Source organism: Xiphophorus maculatus, chromosome 12 (genome assembly GCF_002775205.1).
Source record: "Xiphophorus maculatus strain JP 163 A chromosome 12, X_maculatus-5.0-male, whole genome shotgun sequence".
Lineage (NCBI taxonomy): Eukaryota > Metazoa > Chordata > Actinopteri > Cyprinodontiformes > Poeciliidae > Xiphophorus > Xiphophorus maculatus.
In genome coordinates this window covers 11,017,263-11,040,288 of record NC_036454.1, presented here as the reverse complement: position 1 = coordinate 11,040,288, position 23,026 = coordinate 11,017,263, and the positions used below count along the sequence as shown (strand labels likewise).

General features: G+C 36.1%; 2 protein-coding genes across 14 annotated transcripts in view; both read left to right on the top strand.

Annotated features, from left to right (window-relative positions):
- LOC102228939 (calsenilin-like) overlaps positions 1-14,191 on the top strand; it is a 45,410-nt gene extending 31,219 nt beyond the window's left edge. For 3 of the 12 annotated variants that reach the window (XM_005794862.3, XM_014468467.2, XM_023344134.1), the window contains 7 exons: positions 744-746; positions 7,672-7,796; positions 7,896-7,965; positions 9,483-9,661; positions 10,589-10,693; positions 10,801-10,863; positions 13,230-14,191. In XM_005794862.3, the coding sequence (XP_005794919.2) occupies positions 744-746; positions 7,672-7,796; positions 7,896-7,965; positions 9,483-9,661; positions 10,589-10,693; positions 10,801-10,863; positions 13,230-13,277 (593 nt within the window). In that variant the 3' untranslated portion in view covers positions 13,278-14,191. Of the gene's footprint in view, positions 1-743; positions 747-4,733; positions 5,014-5,265; positions 5,269-7,015; positions 7,797-7,895; positions 7,966-9,482; positions 9,662-10,588; positions 10,694-10,800; positions 10,864-13,229 lie in introns of those variants that run through there. The other 9 variants (XM_023344128.1, XM_014468468.2, XM_023344130.1 and 6 more) reach the window with 7 other exon arrangements.
- Positions 14,192-17,821: 3,630 nt separating this feature from the next.
- LOC102228677 (solute carrier family 23 member 2-like) overlaps positions 17,822-23,026 on the top strand; it is a 45,349-nt gene continuing 40,144 nt past the window's right edge. The window contains exon 1 of one of the 2 annotated variants that reach the window (XM_023343638.1): positions 17,822-18,106. The gene's annotated coding sequence lies outside the window, so the exon portion shown is untranslated. The remainder of the gene's footprint in view (positions 18,107-23,026) is intronic. The other variant, XM_023343640.1, reaches the window with a different exon arrangement.

Sequence of the window (23,026 nt, the reverse complement as noted above, 5' to 3'; positions counted from 1 at the left end):
TAAAAGTGGTTAATTGATGAAATAACTACATGTTTCTGTGATAAATTTAACTTTTAATAATTTGCATTAATGAAGTTTTTTCCACCAAATTAATGTTTAAATCATTTTAAATGCAAATATCTTGGTCGCAAACAAACCTCAGACTCTGTAGATGTTGTCAAAAAGTTGGAGAATACATAGTATTTTTATTTTTTAATGGCACATGTGAACAACAAGAAAGTGGTCTAAAATGCTTTAGTATTAAAATGCAAATGTAGCTATATTTTCACATAACTGTTTTGATAGTGCAGACATTTAAAAAAAAAACTTTAATGCCAAATCTCAGCACTCTAATTACCTGTGAGCAGTTATTATAAAATTGACAGTAGCTTAATTTTACATTACATTAAGCATCTGAATCTCTTCAAAAAACACATTAACTTAATAAAAATAAATAGGATTTAATGAGAAAGACCCTGTATGCTTTAATAAAAATGATCTGCATTAGTTTGGTTAGTTATTGGTTCAGTTCAGGTCCTTTTAATTGATTTCTTTTTGGTATTTTTAGCTTCCAGGCATTTGTACGTCTGCAGGTTCAGAACAACAGAAAAGGTTAATGGCTCTTCTGTCTAATCTGGGATTCATCACAAAGTCTGCAGTGTCTGTGTGCGTTTGGGACTGTAACTGAGAAATGTGATCCCCTGATTGATTATTGCCCTTTGATTAGAGTTTTAGGCTAAAGGCTGATATGTCAGAATGCCAAGATGGTTAAAGCCGGAAGGCACCAGTCGGCGCATTAGTGACTCTAATATGGCCAAGGCTTCATAAAGTCATAAATTCAACAAAAACACCAGTAATGTCTTTTCATTATTCATCACTCCTCTCAATCTCCAGTTGCTCCAGTAGCTCACTCCTCTTCTTGTGGTTGGCCATGCTCCCCAGTTTAGCATTACTTCACATTAATTATACATGTGGTATCGAACTGGCTTTCTCTGAGGCCACCTAAATATGGAATCTGGTGTATTCCACCAGAACCCTGAAGGACACTGACCACAGCCATTCAAAGTTTCCCATCATCGTTTTCCACCATTCTTCTTCTTTCCTCATCATCTCCCCGACAGAATAATTCACCAGCTGATTGACTTCATCTTAAATGTTTAAACCTTGCAGTGAAAATTAAGGAACGAGGCTTAAACTCAGCCCACATCCCATCCTGCCTCCATTAAAGCATCTTGTTTTCAGACGGTGTCTGAACAGTCTGTATCCTGACCATAACCTAACCAACACGGTTGGTTGATTTTTGTAAACACTACATCTAATCATAGGTTGAATCTTTAAGGATAACACTAACAGAAAATAAATAGGTCTTAGGAACCTTGTTACATTTCAACCACAGACTTCTATGCTATTTTGTGTTGACGTATAACAAAACTCATCCCAAGAAAACACACTAAAAGTCTGTGGTTGTAATGTAACAAGGCTCCTAAGACCACGATTTATTTTCTGTTAGTGTTATACTATAATCAACACAAAATGACGTAGGATAGTAAAAAGGAAAGAAAAGGATCTTTTGAGACTCTTTTACTCCAACAACTCCAAATAAAACCCAGCTCAGATGGACTTGAAACGTGTAAATAGTCTACTTGTGTCTAATTTAATCTCAGTGTAAATCCAGCTGCTCTGTGAAGACTTCCTTAAACAGGTTAGGAAAGGTATATGGGCTTAAATGACAAAATCATTGAACAAAATCATTACTAAACTAAAACTAACTAACCAAACATGTTCCAATTCCGCTTGGGTTGCTAGGTGATGGGCTGCGCTGGACTTGGGTTACCAGGCAACAGCTCAGTGCCTGGGAACTGTGACTCAATAATCAGGAGGTTTTTTGAAACAACTCATTTTCCAGTCACCAAAAAACATTGACTTATTTCCGGCCAGGTTTGTTGTTTGCACTGTTTTCTTTTTTTTTTTTTTTTTTTTACTTTACGGTAAAGCTTTACTTCCAGTTGGCCTTTGACACAAAATCCCAGTAAAATATATGAAGTTTGTGAATGCATTGTGATAAAAAGTTGAAGTATGAAAGTACCGTTTTCAACTCACGGTAGTCTCTACCAAACACATTTGAAATTTGGATATGCATTCACGTTTATAATTTTGTACAATTTTGTTTAGCAGAAGAAAAGAAATCGGTTTTACGGGTTAAAACCAGCAGTATCTTGTTGGTTTACCTTCAGTATCAATGCATAGAAGAATATAATGCTGAAAAATATGATTGTTAAAATGGGACTAATGTCCACAACTCTCAGTATTAACAAATCCTCTCTCTTGCAGCTTTAGAAATAAAGCTAAATTCATTTCGTTATGAATTTAGCCCTCTAAAGACATGTGATTCTTCTCACTTCATGTAAATAGGGTAAGTTGAACTTTTCAGCTGCCTAACAGAACATTTCAATCGATTTTAGGTAAAAATGCAGCCATATAAATTACTTTTCCAGAGTCCTGCTTTGAGATGCTGAAGGTTTTCACGTTTAGCTTGACACTAAAATGTCCAACACTGGCATGAAGTTAGTTTACATTTCAAGCATCAATATTTTATCAGAGGCTCTGTGTCAAACGATGTATTAGATGCTTTGTTCAGATGCTTATATGATCACTTTTTTATTTTGAACTGGAACTGATGACTCTCCCAGGACTCTTAGTTTATGTTTCTCTGCACAACTGAGTGTGGGTCTCCTGCAGTGAGGTTGTTTTAGTCTGTTGTTGCTATTTTAGGGTGATATTTTTACTACTCTGTACATTTTACTTTTTCTTGAGTAACTGTATTATGAAGTATTGAGTAAAACTACTGTGAGTAACTGCACCGACTAAAGAACAAGCTTGTTTTAATCAATAATTCAGCAGATACAGACACATGTCTGCAGTTTTTGTTAATGCTTCACAAGTTTTATATTGAAAGAAACTGATTTGGAAAAATATTTGATTTTATTATTTTATAATTCTGTTATTTATTTGAATTCTTTTTATTTTTCTCCTTAATGTGATAAAAAAATATCCACATAACTTTACATTTTGATCCATCTGATGATGTGATTTTTAAATGTTTAATGATTTATGTTTACCAAATATTTCTTTTAATAAGAAAGGAAAAAAAGAAACATCTGCCGTTTTTGTGAAAGTTTCATTGTTTATTTAAAAAAATAAACAAAAAATGATGGATTAAAGTTTCATACATTTTATATTGAAAGTATTATATTGAAAAAAATTGATTTAGAAAAATGTTTTTTTTGCCTGTTTGATTTTGTAATGCTATAATTATGTTATTTATACGAATTGTTTCCTTTTACTCTTTAAAATACAAAAATGTCCATATAGCTTTACATTTTGATCCATTTGAAGATGTGATTTTTAAATGTTTAATGATTAATGTTTAGATGAGCAACTTTTTTACCAAATAGTTTTTTAATAAGAAGGAAAGAAAGAAACTTACTTATTTATTGAGTAATTCATTGGATGGTTGTATTTTACTTTTACTTGAGAAAAAAAATGTTAAAGTAGTGCTACTCTTACTTGAGTAATATTTTTTGGTTACTCTACTCCCCTCTGGTTTCAAAATAAAGTCAGAGAAATGTATTTCAAATCTTACTGTTTTTGTTGTTTGGTTAGTGAACACTAGAGGGAGACAAAGAGCGCCGGAAGTTTCAGAACAACTGTCACGCGGCCTGTGGGAGCTCACAGCGTCACGTCATCACGCAGGAGTGATTGTGGCAGAACTCGAATGAGTTAATGCGACGTTAAATCTGTGCTGCAGACCCCGAGAGACACGAGGGAACAATTAGAAAGTGGATCAACGAGCCGAGTGGAAAAATGAGATTCAGGACACCTGTTGACCTCTGTCTCTCTCCTCTGCGTCTCCTTAAAGACAAATGGGGTTTCTGTCTTAAACTATATGCATCGTTCCTTTGAAGATATTGATTACTAGTTGAGATACGGAAGAAGGACATTGTAGGATTCAATCAGCAGTAGGTGTTAGGATGCTATGTTGGATAATAAGCATTTTTTTATTTTTGGATGTGGCTGTAGAAGGATTTTTAATTGGCTAGAGGAATAAAAATAAATACATAATTTAACCTGCATCAAAAGAAGTCGATGCACTACAAAAACACAAAATCTTATCAAGTATTTTTTGTCTAGTTTGTTTTTTTTGTGCAAATAGTACACTTGAAATAAGGCAAAACTGACTAATAAGTAACTTTTCAGCAAGATGTAGGAGCTTGGTTTAAGTCAATAATTTCTTAATATTGATTAAAACAAGTACTGGCAGATTATTTCACTTATATTTTAAGTTATGCTTCACTTATAGCAAAACATTTTCCCCATGTTATAAGTAGAACTACTCTTTTTTAAAAAGATCAATATCAAGGAATTATTTACTTAAAACAAACCCCTATATCTTGCTGAAACATTACTTGTAAGTTATTTTTGTCTTATTTCAAGCATGCTAAGATATTTGCACTAGAAACTAAACCAAAAATACTTTTGTATTTTTTGCAGTGTGTCCAACCCTTTATATGACTGCATGACACCAATATGTTCCACTCCTTTACTGTAGTTTTATATTAATTTGATCAATAAAGCTTCAATAAAAAAAGTTGGACAATAGCATTAAATACCTAAAATAAGCTCAAGAGAGGTCTGAGGGAAAAAAGCTACGCTGAAATAAAACGTCAGTAGGGGAGGGAGGGCTAGATAGAGTAACAGAATGGCAGAAAAAGAGCAATAAGTGAGTGACGCTGTCAAAGACTGGAAAGAGGAACAGAGAAAGGGACATTTCAAGAAATGGAGAGGTGGAACAATTAAGCAGTGATGTAGAGACGAGATTAGTAGAGACTGAAGACGGAAGAAAAATAGAAGAAGAGGGCAGGATGAGTGTGAGATGGGAGACGGAGGGACTCCAGACGGTCGGCATCGTCTGCTTGGTGATAATGTTCCTCAAGCTGATGCACCTGCTGGGTTTGATCGACATCACTGAGACCGGTGAGGCAACAACTCGGGGCAATAGAGGGGCAGAGCGGGGGCAGGAGGAGAGGACGGGGGAAATGACTGCTTTAATCCATAGAGAGAGATAAAGTCAGGACCCCAGGGTGTGTCATGAAACACTAAGATATGACCTCAAAGCAAATATACTAGAGGTAAAGCAAGTCATGTTGTTTCATATCTTATCTTGATGGAATTAGTAAGTACACAGTTCTCTCCCAAAGTTCTTAGATTTGTCTGAAGCTAAAGAAGATGGTAACTAAAGTGGAAAGAGTTTATACGCACAAACATGACCAAAATACTTCTAAAACACAAAATCTTACCAGGTATTTTTGGAATAGTTCCTTGTCAAAATGTCTTAGTACGCTAGAAATAAGACAAAACTAACTTACAAGCAACTTTTCAGCAAAACTTAGGAGGTTGTTTTAAGTCAATAACTTCTTAATATTTATTTAAAAAGTACAACCTCCACTGTAAGATTATTTCACTTATAATAAGACATGTTTCTCATGTCATAAATGAAATAATCTGACAGGATTTAAAACTTGTTGACTTAAAACAACCTTCTATATTTTTAATTTACTTATAAGTTAGTTTTGTCTCATTTCAAGTGTATGAAGATATTTCCATTAGACACTAGATTAAAAATACTTTGTGTTTTAGCAGTGTGTAAGTATGTGCTTTGCTGGATTTCAGCAGCGTATCTTGGATACTTATGTTGACATTTGGTAATAATCCTTTTTAAATGTTTGTTTTTTTAAGGAATTACTGGATGAAGGATGGTGAATTTAATTTACTGTCTGAAGATTTTCATGGCTGTTGATAGATAAAATCTTCTGGTGTTTCAAAGAGTTTATGATCCTATGCTCTAACAAAGTTCCTCTAGTCTATTGAAGAGAAATGGGCCCACAGCATCACAGATCCTCTACCATGTAGTGAGCATCAGGTGCTGCTCCACATGTTTTAATCTGTCAGAGCGTTTGCTGCCAAAAAGTCCAATGTTGGCTTCATCTGAGCATGATTCCAGTTTTATTTAACTACATGTTTATTTTTGAGGTGCTAACAGCCTTTTTCTCTCCTCACTCTGAATCAGTAATTTGGTGCATAGGCAGCATCCAAAAACTGTTATGGAGACATCATGACTTCAAGATGATGCGGCTCTCTAATAGTTTGTTTGTTGTCCCCTTTAGAGCAGCTTGGATTGTCATCCAGCCTTGCTTCTCTCCAGCTGTTTGTTTTTGACTCAATGTAGATTTTGTCAAGGTTGGGATTTTTTCTAGACTTCTAAAAATGTATATTTGTTTTTTTTTCTTGATTGGCATGTTCTCTTGTCTTTCTCATTCTGAATAGTGGCTTAGAGAAATGAGAAGCAGAACGTCATAGATTAAAGTCAAACGTTCATACTGACTCTGACAGACAATGTAAATTTGTAATAAAATTTATAGAAACATTATTTAGCTTTATTTTTGCAGGAATGTTCTCCATGTGCATGCAGGGGTTTTCTCTGGGTACTCCGGCAGGATGTTTGATGGATGGGTGAATGTTTGGACTGCTAGTGAGTCTCTAACACTGAACATGCATTAAAAAAACATTTTATGTCTCAGCAAGTGATTTTCCCCCCACAGAATGAATGAACTCAAATAAAAAGTTGAATTGTTGAAATGTAATCTGATGCTTCTGCAAAAAAAGATAAATTGATTTCAATGCTTTTAATACATCTTAATCAGGAATGATAATTATAGAAGGTGCTCTATAAGTTAGAGCTCCCTGAGCTCAAGAATGAGTGTTTCATGTCATGGAAAAATACATTTTACATTCAAAAGGATTCAGATTTTCAGATTAAGAAACATCAGAGACCTACGTAATCAAAGTTTTGTTTCTCGTTGAACCAAATGAACCCAAAAGAAATGAAGTGATGTGACGTAAAATCAGACCCTCGGTTCCTCTCTGTTGATTTTGGTTAATGTTTCACAGTGTGTGATAGTCTCTGCTCTGCTGGGTGTTTGAACTGGACATTTTCTCCTCTCCATTACACCTCTTAGGATCTGACCCGAATTGACTTGTTTTCTCTTGTTTTGTTTTCTTTCTCCTTACTGTCACTCTCCCACTGTTCTCCATTTACTCTTTTTCAATCCATCTTGGTGTCAACACCAACTCCTCCTCTTCCTCCTCCTCCTCTGTTCTCTTTGTCTGAAGATGGTGAGTATGAAGCAAGAGAAACCCAGCTTACCTGGAGAAACCTTCCCTACTTTTTGTTTTTTCCCAGCTATGCCGTGCTTTCTCTGAGCATGTGTGAAGAAAGCTACAGTTTGAGAATTGAGTTTAAAAAACTTCAAATTTAGACCAAAAAAATACAATTTAAGAAGATCTCCACCTGAAAGAAAGTACCTCCTCCTCTTCCTTTGTTCCACCTTTTGCTTCTCAGCAGATTGTTGCCTCTTCTTCCCCCTAAACTTGCATGTTTTTCCTCCTTCCCTCCCTGTTAAACTTGGGAACCCACCCTCACCCTCAATTGTTTGCCTGCCTTCACTCACTCGATGCCTGTCCCGTCCTCCCTCTTTCTCTCTTCATCTTTCCCTCTCTGCACCACTTCTCCTCCTTCTCTTCTTCCTGTCTGTCGATCCGTCCCTGTCCTCCCTCCATCTCTTGCTCCCACAGATAGCAGCGACAGTGACCTGGAGCTGTCAACGGTGCGTCACCAACCCGAAGGGCTGGACCAGCTGCAGGCCCAAACCAAGTTCACCAGGAAGGAGCTTCAGTCTCTTTATCGAGGCTTCAAGAACGTACGTCAAGCTGTGGCGAGGACGTTCTCTGTTGCTTTCATTATTATGCTTTTAATAGCAACATTAATTGTTTTTAACATTTTCCCCCTTCATCTGCAGGAGTGTCCCAGTGGGTTGGTTGATGAGGAGACGTTTAAGTCTATCTATTCTCAGTTCTTTCCCCAAGGAGGTTAGACTCTAAAACCATCGCTCCTTTCTTGTCCTTTCAGGGACTGTAAGTAAAAATCTATGTGCAGTGAAATGGAGGGTGTTCAAGGTCTTCACTTATTTAAATAATATTCATACACTTTTAACCTTTTCACATTTTGTTCCTTTAATTTTGTTTTACTGAAATGTTATGTGAAACCTAAAACGTTAGGGATTCATGCAATTAATTGACGTATGATTAATGGTCAATCAATGTTTTATTAGATTAAAATGAGGTCCAACTAATAACGTCCGAGTAGATTTTCTTTTATTATTGTAGTTTGGCCGCCATCCAGCAGAGGGCGCAGCTGCTAGTCATTCTAAAGCGAAGGCAGTTGAAACGGAATTAAAGATGGCGGGTTTCCCAGAACCAGAGAGAGAAGCCAAATGGTCAAAACAGAGTCCGGTGTGGAATACAAGATTAATTGAAGATTATTCGAGATTTATGCGGTTTTGTTTTGAAATATAAACACTCGACAAGTTGTTTCGACAATAGCGCTTATTCAGCCGACATTAAATGACGGTAGCGTCAACTTCTTGTGTGCTACGAAGGCGAGGAGAGGATGATGCGGAAAAAATGTAACGGACATGCTAATAAGCTATTTGATTTTGGGGTTGTCGTGCGTTAATGCGCTTCATATGAAGTTTTAACACTCCTTCAATAGCAACCACAGACTGTACTTCTGTATGAATATCTCTGTTTATTGGGGATTAAATGTTCACATAGCCCATAGTTTCTTCTTTTCACCTTTTATTTTTCTGTTCAGCAACCTAGTATGTTCCTGCTTGTTATGTTTTATAAATGTGTCTAAGTTTAAGACATAATGTCGAAAAAAATATATATTTTTTTGTTTATTTAGTCAGTATTTAATAGAGCTGGCACAAAAATTGTTAAAATATAATGTGCTTCATATTTTCTTAAATTCAGCATATTATAAAAAAAAATTAGCCTCTTATGTTATGGTAAGATAGCCCTCTTGATACAAGAGAATACTCAGGTTTTAGGAAAATGGCCGCTTATCAATTAATTCAACTAATCAACTGATAACTTGGATACAATATTCCCTGAGTTTCCATAGTTGTACACCATAGTTGATAAGTGAATTTTGTTTAAAAATTTAGAAAATCTGAAATTACTGTGTCCATTTAAATTTAATCCCTTTTTCTCTGATGGTCCTAAGTAAAAAAAAAAAAAAAAGTGCAACCAGTTTAACCAGAAGCTACTGAATTGGCAAAGAGTTGATCTGCGTAATTCAAACTCCGTGTAAAACAGATGTTCTCTGAAAGTCTGAGAAGTTTGTTGGAGAACATTAGTGAATAAAAGTAAAAGTAGCAAAATCTAATCCTGCAGAATCCAACAAGTTATTCCGAAAGTACTCCAATCCCACACTATCGAACTTTTTCCCTTGAAGTTTTCTCTGTCATCTGTCCTGGATGTGTTTGTGTGCCATTCTGCCAGTAAAAGCAGTAAACCAATCAAAGACTTCTTTCTGTCTGCAGACGCTTCCACTTACGCCCACTTCCTCTTCAACGCCTTCGACATCGACAGAAACGGCTCAATCCGCTTTGAGGACTTCGTCATCGGCCTGTCGGTTCTGCTGAGAGGTTCGGTCACAGAGAAGCTCAACTGGGCCTTCAACCTCTACGACATCAATAAGGACGGTTACATCACCAAAGAGGTGTGTGCTGTATGCAGGACGAAATGTTTTGACATTATTGAAAACAGAAAAATCATCTAAACACAGTACACAGAGGGTTTTGCCCAGTATTGGCCTTTCTGAAATAACTGGAAAAAATATTATTAGTATATTTCAACAAAACTTTATGTTTTGTTTTCTGTTTTTTCCCACCAATAATTTCAGAAAATCTTACAGAGTCCCAAAAAACTCCTTATTTAAAGAAAGAGTATGTTATATTTTCACATAAAAAAGTTAATAATTTTGAATTGCTTATTCAATTAATTTTGCCACATTAATTCTTTCTATGCCAAACATTATTATTTGGTTGTTTTGTCCAACACAAACAAAAAACTTGGATTATCTTAAATCAGAGTTGGTCGTGAAGCAAACTACTAGTCTGCTGCATAGGGATTGTTTACCAGCAGGGGGCCCCCAAGAGCATCAAACCTTACTGTAAACGAGTTTACACATTTATTTCTTATTCATCTTGACTTAATATCAGTCAGTTGATTATACTGCATAAACTTCACCTCTTGTTTAATTTGTACCCCGAGTTTGAACATAGTATCATAATTTAATTCCTTCTTCCATTTTTTACCCTGTTTATACCTGTACTTAAGCTAATCCACATCAGTTAATCTATTAATTATTGTATTTGTAATTGCTGTTATTATTATTTTTATTTTTTTATGTTTTATTTTTCCTTGTTTTAAGCTGTTCTATTGTTGTTAAAGATGTTTTAAAAACATTATAGCTTGAAAATAATACAGTACTCCAAGTCAAAGCAAAAATTAGCAGTAAAACTTATTTATCTACATATAAATCTCTACCTGTGTGAGTTTTTTACTGTGTAATGGTGGCATAATTAGATTATTATTATTGTTATTACCACCGGTATTTCATATTGTCTCCATCTTTATTCCTCAGGAGATGCTTGCAATCATGAAGTCCATCTATGACATGATGGGGCGATACACGTACCCCTGCGTACGGGATGATGCGCCGTCAGAGCATGTTGATAAGTTCTTCCAGGTTCTGAATGCCCTATTTTATGCTAACATAATGTATTAAAAGGTATTTTTCTCAAAATGGTCCTGACGTGTTTATCCTCTTTAAGGTTCTGTTTCCTCTTCCAACAGAAAATGGACAAAAACAGAGACGGGGTGGTGACTATTGAAGAGTTCATAGAGACGTGTCAGAAGGTGACTCACGATCCCACAGACAGAGCAACACCTTGTTTAACGTCACGCTTTGGTGAACAGCCCAGTTAAGCCCAAAACTATTCACACCCCTGGCACATTTAGATTTAAATTGTTGATATTCAGTCAAGAAGTTTGTTTTCTGATAGAAAGTTAAATATTATCAATTTGAACATATTATTTTTATTTAGATTTCTTTTTTTCTTTTTTTTAAACTGGCACATTGAATTTCTTTTAGATATGTCTCAACATTCAATTTTTAAAAATCACAGGATTACCAACCAGCTTTTTGTATTTTTCTGCTGGTATTTTGACTTTTAATCATTTTTGCTGATAAAATCCAAGTGTTTGAGGCTAGAAGGCCTCTGTGACATCACCCTAATCTGTAGCTCACTCCAAAACAAGCATTTGCCCCTTCTGCTCTTCTGATGAATGCTGGTGTTTCTTCCGGAAATCTAAAGGTTTAAAACCACACTGACATGTGATTCCCTCATAAGTGCTGCAGTCCAATTAACATATGCAAACATTTTTGATATTGGCAATATTGCATGATAATTATTATCTTATTTAACTTCATGATTTTCTTAGGTTTATATGAGAGTACATTGTTAATTTTGAGCTAGACTTGTATTTTTCTTTACCAGTTTAAGGAAACCATTGGAAAATCAATTACTTTTATCCTCATATATTATTTAATTAAGTCCTGTGTGAGAACATCTGATGGGTTTATTTCTTTAGAGTAAACTCTTTCTGCTGAGAAAATATACAAGTGTGTTTTAATGGATTCATATTGTTTAGAATATTTTGCAGCATACTTACAGACAGATTTGTAGGCAGAAGGAACGAGCTAGGAGCTGCTTAAAAAAGCAAAACATTATTTCCATAAAATTACATTTTGTTTAAAATACTCGTGTATATGAACATTTTATAGGGCAGCTAGTTAGGATTCTGAATATTTGGACACTTCAATTCAGCAAAGTGGCAAAAGTGTTTCTTTGAATTAAAGTAAAACATTTACAGCTTCTGATTCTTTAGTCACAATTGTCTGAAGGCTGTCTTAACCAATTGAAAATAATTATATCACTATTCATGAGGGAAACATAAATTATAGTAGTACACAAGTAAATTCTAACAATGCCATGTTGTTGTATGTACTGCATACTATAATTATAATAAAACTTGAACAGTAAGCACAGGTTGATTTAATAATACCAAGTCTGCGTCTGTTCTTTTTTAGGCAACTACCTCATGTAGAAACGAACAAAAACACAGTAGGGATACGATCTGCGTTTACAACCGCAGCTCTAACTACATCTGCACTAATGAAGGTTTTCAATCCGTCCTGCTGTCCTGTTGTTCTGGCAAAAGTTGTTTTTCCCACATGTCAATGTATTGAATCAACACCCAAAATAAAAACCCACGAGCTGCTAAAATGTGTGATTATGGCAGCTGAAATGTACATTAAGTATTTTTTAGACTCACCATACCATCAATGCAAAGAAAGAAAAACCACTTGTTTACAGGCTTATAGGTGTATTGTTGTCTAGCAAGCATCTTTGCATTTAAAAAGTCATTTATGAGAGCTATAATTACTTGTTTTGGGTACATCTCAGTGTTTAAATTCCATTAATCTTTAATCATTTTTGATTTCTCTTGTAAGACATATATACAATTTCAATGCTGTCCACTGAAGAGGAGCTGTATTACCAACATTAACCAAAAATTTACCATAAACTTGGAGCTTGGGCACAAATAATGTAAAGACATTGTTATAACAAAGGTTTTGATGTAGCCTAGTCAAAGTCTGGTTTAACCGAGATATTCTGACATCATCATAAGTTATCGCAAAAATATTTACATCAATTGTTCCCGTTACGTTTAAGGGGGGGAAATTATTTTTCTCAATCAAGGTTGATTGGTGTGGATATTTTTTTTCTCCTAATAAAATTTATCTTAATCTGGAAATTGCATTTTGTATTTAATCAGGGTATCTGGGTCTGACATTTTAATGTGTTTAATGATTTGAAACATTTAAGTGTGTCAAGAAAGCAGAAACTCAATAAAATTGTAAGGCAAATGTGTCAAACTCAAGTCCCAAGGGTCAAATCTGGCTCACCGTAGCTATTTATGTTGCCAAATTACATCACTGTGAAAAGATATTAAATGCTATTTAATTTTACAAAGCAAGCTATAATATTCTAGCAGTTTAACAAATAGCTCTTTGACAAAATTCATGATCTTGGTGTTTGAAGGAGTGAATACTTTTTCACAACACTACGGGTTGTTTTTTGTGCTTGATTTAAAAAAAAAACATTTTCTGAAAGTGAGTCTAAACTTTAGCTTCTTATTTTTGGTTTTTATCTCCACAGGACGAGAACATCATGAACTCCATGCAGCTGTTTGAAAATGTGATATAAAACAGAGCTGGATTCTCTCAGTAGTTTCTCCCTCATTAGCACGTCTAATTACCCAGCCACCTCACCCAGTTCTCAGGCTCTGCACTAACACTTAGAACCGCTACTAAACCACAACGAAAGCACTGTAAAAACACAGGACGCACACGTTCGTTTCCGCTTCCCTCTGCACTCCTTCAGCCGCATCAGAAACTGTCCCTGGATTTTAAAGGACTCCTTCAGAGAGACGATCAGCTTCCTGGATGGCATTTTCTCCCACAACAGAAGAGCTCCTTGTGCATCCGTCATCAGATGACCACTGACCCGACCCGAATCCTCATGGAACCTAGCTTTACCACCAACGTACGCGCTCGTGTAGAGACAGACGTTTTAGATCAAAGGAAAAATATTTTTTAAAAATTCACATAAAAAGAGAACTAAAGCATGTTTGAAATATGAGATTAGCTTGCACTAAAATTTTCTGATTATGTATAAAGCCTTTGTAGATACCTGCATCCGATGCACCACTGATGGAAACCAGTGTGCTTGTATATATGTATAGTTAATAGTTATATATCCTGCATTGGGTTGGTGTTTTCTGTGCAGCACTGGATGATGGAACAACACAAGAACTGAACAACTGCTTAAGGGGTTCCTGTGTTATTCTGTTAGATACGTTTCATGTTTAGTAATTGAAATTATTTAAAAAGTTCTATCTTTTTGTAATCTCAAAGATTATGTCAACAGGTCTGATTGGAAAAGTAAATTCCTACAGTGCTCTGGACAAGTAAAAGAACTGTGAAAAGTGTTTGTATGCTGACTTAGGTTTGTAGCATATTGATGCAGTATAGACGAGCATGCTGACTCTCAGTCGCAGTAAAATGTAAGGTGCAGCTGGACCTTCGTGAAGTCACAACATTAAAGAGCCACAAATTTCACCAATTTCACAGAGTTTCTATTTCAACATTATCTTTTAACCCTTTTTGGACGACTGATGCTAATTAGCTTCATACCTGTTTACCACGAATGTCGGTTGATAGATATGACTCTCATACTACAAAATACCTTTTGAAGTGCTTTACTCCCAGCTAGTTGTCAGAGTGTGAACTACACTTGGTGCACAGAAGCAGAAGTACGTGGTAGCATTTCCAAATGGTCTCCATTACTTTTGGCTTTGAGGCATTTTAGCGACACTAGACAATAAAGGAAAGGAACAGAGTAATTTGAGTATTAATCAAAAATATATATAATTTAGGTTTTATAGTAGAAATTGTGAATACTGTGCAACTTTGAATCAAAATTTTACAAACTTTTATTTTGAAGTCAGTAAAATAACTAAAAGTAGATTACATAAAATGAAAAACCTATATTTATTTTTTACAAAAATTTAAATAGTGTAAAAGTAAGAAGATGAAAATGGGTCTTGACTAGAAGTCTCAGCCAGAAAATATTAAGAAGAAGGATGTCAATTTCAGATTATAAAAACACATAAACGAAATGGTTCATAACAAAATCAGTTCCTATTTAACCACTTCAGCTCAAATTCATTAAATCCAAAGTAATTTGGATACAATATGACAATTTTGAGTCAGAGTCAGGCAAAAATCCACAAACACACAGTTAATTTATATCTAATTGCAATTCAGTAGTGTTACGTCGTATCAGTAGAAAGCCAAGCAGTAATAAAGTTGTCTAAGATCACCAGTAGATTGCATCAACTTTTTGCTTCACTGATATTCCCTCATCCTGACCAAGTACCAGTGAAGAGGAACGGCTCTCTTTGACCAGCAAAGCTGCAGCAAAACCTGCTCAGGATGAACAGAAATCTGGCTGAGTGTTGTGAGAAAGCACAAGCCTTTACTAGGAAAGAAAAACATAAAACGAACACAAACATATGCAAACCTATACCTGCCTATAAGGCATAGATGGAGACTAAATATTGCATTGTTTGGAAATGTGGTCTGTGTCCTCTAGCTATAGATACGCATAATTAAATAGATAAAGAATACAAAACATATCAACAAAAAAGTTGCAATTATAAAGAGATTCTAATTGTGATAGGCATGATTCTTATTTTGTATTTTAAAGACACATTTCAACTTTTTTCCCCCAGGGTGGAATGATTAAAATAATTGAAGGTCTGAATTATATTAACAAACTAATATATATATTCAAAATCAAATTCAAAATACTCAATTGATCCCTAAGAGAATTTGAATGTTGTTGTAACTCGTATGTTCTCAAAGTTCTTCAAAATGTTGCTGTAGAGACAGTAAATGGTAGATGGCCTGTCTACCATTCTTATATGGAGGAAAAGAAAAAAAATCTAAATATGATCTACACGATTAAAAATTGTATTAACCTGTTTTCTTTAATAGCGTGTGCCTAAATTTAATCTGAATTATTTTCACGACATTTCCACCGATTGACTTTAATTCGCTGATTGCGCCTTATAAGTGAAGTTAAATAAATAGTCAATCACATGTGGTTGCTAGGGGAAAATAATAAACATTTGACCAATCAGCATCGCTGAATTAAATGTCTACTTTCAGGCGAGGAAGTTTGCCCTCGCCTGAAAGTTTTGGGTCGCCATGGTGATACGGTTGACGATGGCGACGACTGCAGTCGAGGGAAAGCTTTGAGGGAATTCTCCATCTTTATTGACAATGTAGAAGATTTTAACGGTTGTCGGTAAGCTACAGCTTCTGTTTCTCTGCGTGTTTTATAAGCTTTAGCTACCATATTACGATGCTCGTTTTTTGTTGTTTTACTTTTTCGGTTCATTAGCTGCTGTCATTTCTTTGATCATCAGTTAAGAACGTTGCTTTGATTAGCATAATGCTAATTCTGCTCTGCATAAATTTAGCTAAGATTTCTTTTTTTAAATCGTTAGAAATACTGATGATGTTGCTGCTGCCTTTTTGAGTTTCTGATGTAATTATAATGTCAATGTTTGGTTGATAGTGTTTTCTGGGCATGATAGTCATTCTGATTTGGTATTGGACAAGGAAGAGCTGAAGTTTCTTTACAAACATTTGTGTCTGGTAGATTTTATTGAGCTCCTGATTGTTCCTGGGCTAATTTTTTCTATTTCCATTAAAGTAAGTTTAACATCAACATTGACAAATTGGTGCCTGTAAGAAAGAAGCTCCAAGACTGACAACAATCAGATTGGATGCTGCTGGTGTTCACATGTACAAGCCAAATCCTTTCTGAGAAAGCTTTTATGGTCAGACAAGAGAAAGATCGACTTGTTGGTCACAAAGAAGTCAATCGGAGGCTTTTAAACGTAAGAAAAAGGTACCAACTTTTAAACATGGTGGTCGCAAGATCATGCTTAGGGGGTGTTTTGCTGCCAGTGGTATTGATAGCAAAAGTGGATAGACCAATAAAGATTATGGATTATTTCTAAATCTTCCAGCTAATGATCCCAAAACTAGTTTTGGAAACAAGCCCTGATCTCAGCCATATTGAAAATCTATAGATTCGCTTAAAAGGTACATTTGTTCCAGCAAACCAGATAATTTAAATGGACTCCACTGTTCATCATCAGCCTTAAGAATGGCTCCAAACTTGGTGTGATTCCTCTGGAACTCGCTAAAAGACAATAATGTAAATATTTGTGGGATGACTTTATATTTGAGCCAGTATTCTATTATTTTTCCCCTATGTGGATTAAAAGAAAAGAGAAAAAGTCAGTCATACACACTTTACTGGGAATACAAATCATTACAATCAATCCATCCTGGAAAAGCCCCAAATTACTATACTTCTGCTCGTGATGAGAGTATGCAAACCTTTTCATGTCATTATAGGGAATTTCATCCTCTTCTATTCTGACTTTGACTTGCCTAATACAAATAATCTGTATGTTTGCATTTTTTTACATTTTATTTTACATGTATATATTTATAAATGAAAATGTAATTTTCATAATATATTCAAAACAAACAAAACCTGAAGATCAATGCATTATTTGCAACTATTGTTGCCATTTCAAACTCGTATGATATGCATGCCCTTGATGAGTGTTTGCAGTCCTCATTCTATCGTAATGAGTGTAAAATGAAACAAATAGGTAAACCTAAACAGATGCAAATGTTTGCAACGTTGTGTGAAAGTAAGCAGCTCAAGACATGTGGGGACATTATTGCCCAGAAGCACATTGGGCACAAGGGCAGCTTGTGCCCTGTTATCAAACGTGGTTATGCCACTGATGACTCAACCTAAAGTGTGGCTAATGGAAGCAGTGCAACCAACCACTAAGTGGCAGTGTGGCGGAATACATAGCCTAAACCCACACGAGGTGCGGACAAAAAGACCCACTTTGAGAAGTGAAGGGTGCCATTGTTGGCTCTTGTTAAACTACTGCCCAGCAGCAGGGGAAAAAGAGACGGCTTATGCAAGAAAGGTTATTATTTCAGAAACTGTTCCTGGATCAGTCTGACATCCTCACGCTGATGGAGAATGTAGCCTCCCTGCGCTCCCGATTGGCTGAGTGTTGACTCGGAGGCGGGGCTAAAGGCTGACCGTTAACGTCACTTGAGTTATGTGAGCATGCGTAGTGACTTTCTTCAACCCCGTGGCTTTATGAAAGCCGATACGGGGGCAGTATCCGCACGTCCAGGAGGTGTTTCAAAACGCTTCTGAGGTATTATATATAGTCCAGGAGTAGGAGCTGGTTTTTGAGGAGTCAGACTTACCTCACCGGGCTTTTTGTGAGTGAGCTGCTTCCCGACTGGTCGTCTCCAGCTCCTCCGCTAGCGATAACAACACAAGCCACGGGGACGAGCCAGCGGACGTAACGCTAGCCAAGAGGGGAAGTGGGCTCCGTCTTCTCTTTCATCGGGCAGGTGTGTACAAAAACGAGCCATTTTTAATTCTCTGTGACGGATTTACCATACCGGTGGATTTTAGTTAACCTATTTTGACTAAAATGCTCAGTTTGGGAAGCGGTTAGTTTTTTTTGTAACATCCGGTAACTCGGACCGGCTGCTGTTTAAAGATGTTAAGAGCTATCCTCCGGCTTATGAGGACTCTGAGTACTTGCGTGACCGTGGGTCTGCTGAAGCTCCACTATGACCGAACAAATCAAGGCCCACGTGTTTAAGCCCGTTCTTCAATACATTCAATTTAAATTGGACTAACTACATTGCACCAAAGTAATCTGGGGGCACTGTACATAAAATAAAACTGATCATATGGAAATCCAGGTACATTTAGTTAATTTAGGTAAACAGCTATATAAATATTCATTCCAAAGAGTCAGATTGGGTCCTGAAAAGGGTACGGGCAATTGGCTGAAAGTCATAATCCATTACCAGTGAATTGAGTCTTCACATCGCTGCAGTTTCTCATTCAGAGCAAGCATAAAGTGGCAGGGGAGAGGAATAACTTTCTATTAACATGAGATAATAATCAACCATTTACCTCAACTGGTCGGGGACTGAGAGAAATTATTTATTTGCATCATATAACTGCACTACTACAGCTATGAGTAGATCATAGAAAATACCTGCGATTTGTCAAAGTGAGTCTAAAAAAAACAAAACATAAAAAAACAACATCCCCTTGGTGGGAACAACGTGTCTCATGTTTAGTACCAAGTGTCCCATGTTATGACCAACATCCGAGAGAAGAGACACATCTTTAGAAACGATAACGATGGTATATTATAGTTTTTTTGTTGTTATTGTTTTTTTAATTTCAGCTAACTTTGCTCTCAGTATTAGTTCTCAAACTTGTTGTATAAAGATGTCATCTTAGGGGAATATCAGACAGTTTTCAACTGCAGTAAGTTCTCCACTTTGATTCAGGGTTCCTATGCATCCTCATAAAGTACAGAATTTGCTTAAATCGTTTTCCAAGTCTGGATGGACTAAGTAAGACTTAGTTTTCAAAACTGTTTGGTTTTCCTTCTTTTTCTTCTTCTGTTGTAAGGGATGGAAATCTTATAAAACTAAATAAATAGTGATTTTATATTCATTTATATAAAAAAGTTATGAGGGAAACTCAAAAATAAAGAATGTTATTTAAACAACACACTTATCCACAATGCAAAAAAGCCTTTTTTGGACTCTAGACAGCTTCAGGTTCAGATGGACTTGAGATTTCTAACCTCAAGTCTTGAGGGTCTTGTATACCAAAGTCAATTTCACAGATTTTCTTTTTATTCCTCTTTTAAGTTTTAAAATGTAGTTGGTTTGTTGTGGTCAAGTTGAGAAGAGCTCAATATTGTAATCATTATTCAGCTGTTTGATTTGTGGAGCCTACAGATAAAGACTTGTTTTCCTTTCAAGTTACTCCAAAAAATAAATGAATGAATAAATTTTACATATTAAAATAAGTTTGAAATTTTCATGCTAAAAATATGGAAGACCCCTGTTAATTGTTTCTGTCTCACAACTAGTTTTATTCTCTAAATTACAATTTGTTGTCCTCTCTCTCATTTTTTTAAAATTCTGTTATTAGGCGAACGTAAGATGGGAATGGAAATACGAACAAACAAACCTAATGTGTGTGTTGGGGGGGGCGCATGACCGGTAGACCAGGGGACGAAAGTAAGAATGGGGGGAGTAATACAGAATATTTACGGCAAACTTTGTTCGTCACACTCAGAAACTCATCTTACCAGCCATGTACCGCCACAATTTGTTGAGACTGGGATGATATGAAATTTATTGTGCAGTTCGTCCGTAAAGCTACACTTACACTGTAACCATCAACTACTCAGCTGCCTGCCGTGTTCAGTCTATCCGCTTACCTGTAGAAAAATACTCCCGCAGCGCTCTTCCCGCTGTTCGCTTTGAACCAGCAGCTCCCGGAGGAGAAAAGCTGCGGTACTTCAGGTAATCTCATCAGTCATTTTAAGGATGCTTATTGGTCCCCCAAAAAACGATGAAAACCCGGGCATTATCATCAATCAATTAAATCCCCACGGGCCGAACTTGAAAATTGGACGTTATGACGCTAACACTTAGCATTCGTCAACAACTCAGAGGCAGAAGTCAGAGCTCCGCGCAATGCAAATAATGTTAAAGCAGAACACGGTACGCTAAATAATAAAACATAAATTAACGAAGCTTCGAGGCAGGTAAATTTTCCTGGAGCAATTTTAATAATTGACATACTCAAATCATTCGAGGAATCGTTTCAGCCCTAAAGTTATCCCTGAATTTTCATGAAATTCAGGGATGTGTCCTACTTGTTTGTGGTATAACTTTAAATGTTCTTTCAATGCTTCCTCGGATGAATTTGCTTGTTTTGACATATTCATAGTCATCTTGCAGTGAGCTGGTGAAAAGCTGAAGAGCTCCTCAGAGTGATGGAAAGCTACCATTTGTTCAATGGGTTGAAAGCATCTCAAACTGAAACTGTTCATATCTACAGAATAAAACTCTAAGTTGCTACAATAAATTAAGTAGTAGCGACCAGACCTATTCAGCTTACTTCGCTGGTTTTGTCAGATGGGATCACTTTCAAATGTTTTAGAGAACTGGAAATGCTCTATAACACCCCGTCTTTTATGCTGTTGTACAAATAGAACAGCCAGTCATAAAAATAAAAAAAATCTTGATGGGCTGATAAGCCTCAGCTAATTAGGGCGACTGATGGAGCCACAGGCAGCATAATATTAATGCAGTATCACAGAAAGTGTCTGGATGACAAACCACAACAAATTTAACCTACTCTTGTCAAAGTCTAGATGATAAATATTCACTAGCATAGCTTTGTATCCAGTGTGTATCAACATTCTCATTTTGAGCTGTTTTTAAGTTAATAAAATCAGGCGCCACTGGGGATTCGCCTCAATAACCATTAGCCTTCCAGCGGCCTGAGGATTTATTTAGTTGCTGAATTATGACATCTTACAAGTAAAGATAAGAGAACTAACACTGATAACTTCAGAAAATATCAACTATCCTTTGTGAAGAAAAGGAAGCTTTCATCTGTCTGGGCCGATATCAGCTTAACTAACTGTCTCAACCAAATTTCTCTGAATAAACAATGATTCCTTTAGTAGTAGAGGCAGTTCAAGTCTTTATATAAGTAAAAAGAGTCCATTTTCTCTTAAGTTTTCCTCTATTTTTCACAGTAACTGATCCTGGAGGTGTATTTCACCTAGGAACTGTGGCTTATCTGTATGTTTCATGGATTTTTCAAGGTTTTAAGATACTAACCACTTTATTTTGACTCTGTTTTTTAATCTTTCAAAGCTAAGTAAACACATAAAATGATTTTTCTGATATAATTTTGATAAGGAAGATGTGGAAAACCAGCTTGACTATTATATATATGACCTTAAAAGCTTACAAAACCATTAGGCTGTATTGTTTCTTTATTCATGACGGTGTCCTGGAGACATTACCAATGTGGTGTGTGTGTGAAGTAACTGTGTGTGTTTATATGTGCATCAAGTGGACTTCCTGCTTTTGCCCTTTGTGTTCAGGGTCATTAAACCATGATAAGATATAGGAAGGCCACGGTAATGTTATTCTGTAGCAGCTGTAGTCAATCCATAGTCGGTTATAAATGTTTGTTACTTCCTGCTGCAGTGGAGTGGATTAAAAAAATATGCTTTTTTTCAAATGCATTACCATGATTAGAACATGTTGGAACATTTTATAAATTCTTCTGCATTTTTAACATTTTTCTGTGCTGGAGAGAGATTTTTTCAGACATTTCTTGAGGGTGAAACTAGTTTTTTGGCATTCTGTGATTTATGTTACAGCTGTCCTTACATGATGGCTTTGTGGCTTTGATGGCTTTAAACAAATGTTTAACTCTGACTATTCACATTCATACGTGCGGCCAGTGCTGTCATTGCAGTGAAGATGCGTGTTAGGTCTGGACTACTTCCAGGATAAATAAACTTTGGCCATTTAGCAAAGTTATACTTGAACCAAAGCCAAAGGTCAGAAGATCGGTTTGTTGGCAAGTGTGCTCACTCTAGCGTGGGATTCGACACTGATCTTCATTTTGTTGCAAGAAACTAACTTTTCAGCAACATATATTGATTTTTAAAAAGTACTAGTTCCATTGCCAGATTATTTTACTTATAACAAGACATTTTCCTATGTTTTCCCATGTGGCATTATGTATCAAGGTTTCCCCAAGAAAACTTGCTAAGCCTGGTGGTTGGGGCGCTTGGCAGTCGCTGTGTTTTGTCTTGGCCCGCCGTGTTTTTGAGTTAAAAAATGTTTAAAATTGAAAATATCACTTTGGAATTGGAAGATTAATATCTGAACCCCAACTATAAAGTCTTAAAAATGTTACATATATATAAAAAACTTAAATAAATAAGCAATTCTAAACCTGCCTGGTGGGGGCACAAGTAACGCCTAGTGACCCGCCAAGCTTATAATACACTGAGGGAAATCCTGTGTATCTAATAATTCAAAATACTAACGCTCTAATAGGTATCTGCACAAGAGAAAGCAATCTGATTCCAATTTACTTCGCTCTTATTTTATTACTCGAATAAGAAATTCATACACATGCATAGTTTTACCTGGATGTAAATAAAAAAGCATTAAGCATTATGAACTTCCATGGTCCTATCATCTTTAGCATGTGTTTACTTCAAATCTTTTCATTGACTCTGAGTAAGCCGATGACAGGCTTACAGGCCAGGTTAGGGTGAACTGGGTCGTAGAAATGGATTCTTGGCCTCGTTTTCTGTTGGTAGCATGTGGCTAAGATTACACTGTACCACTGGGTCAGGCACTGCATTCACACTGTACAGTGAAGGCAGAAGAAAAGGGCAAGGGTCA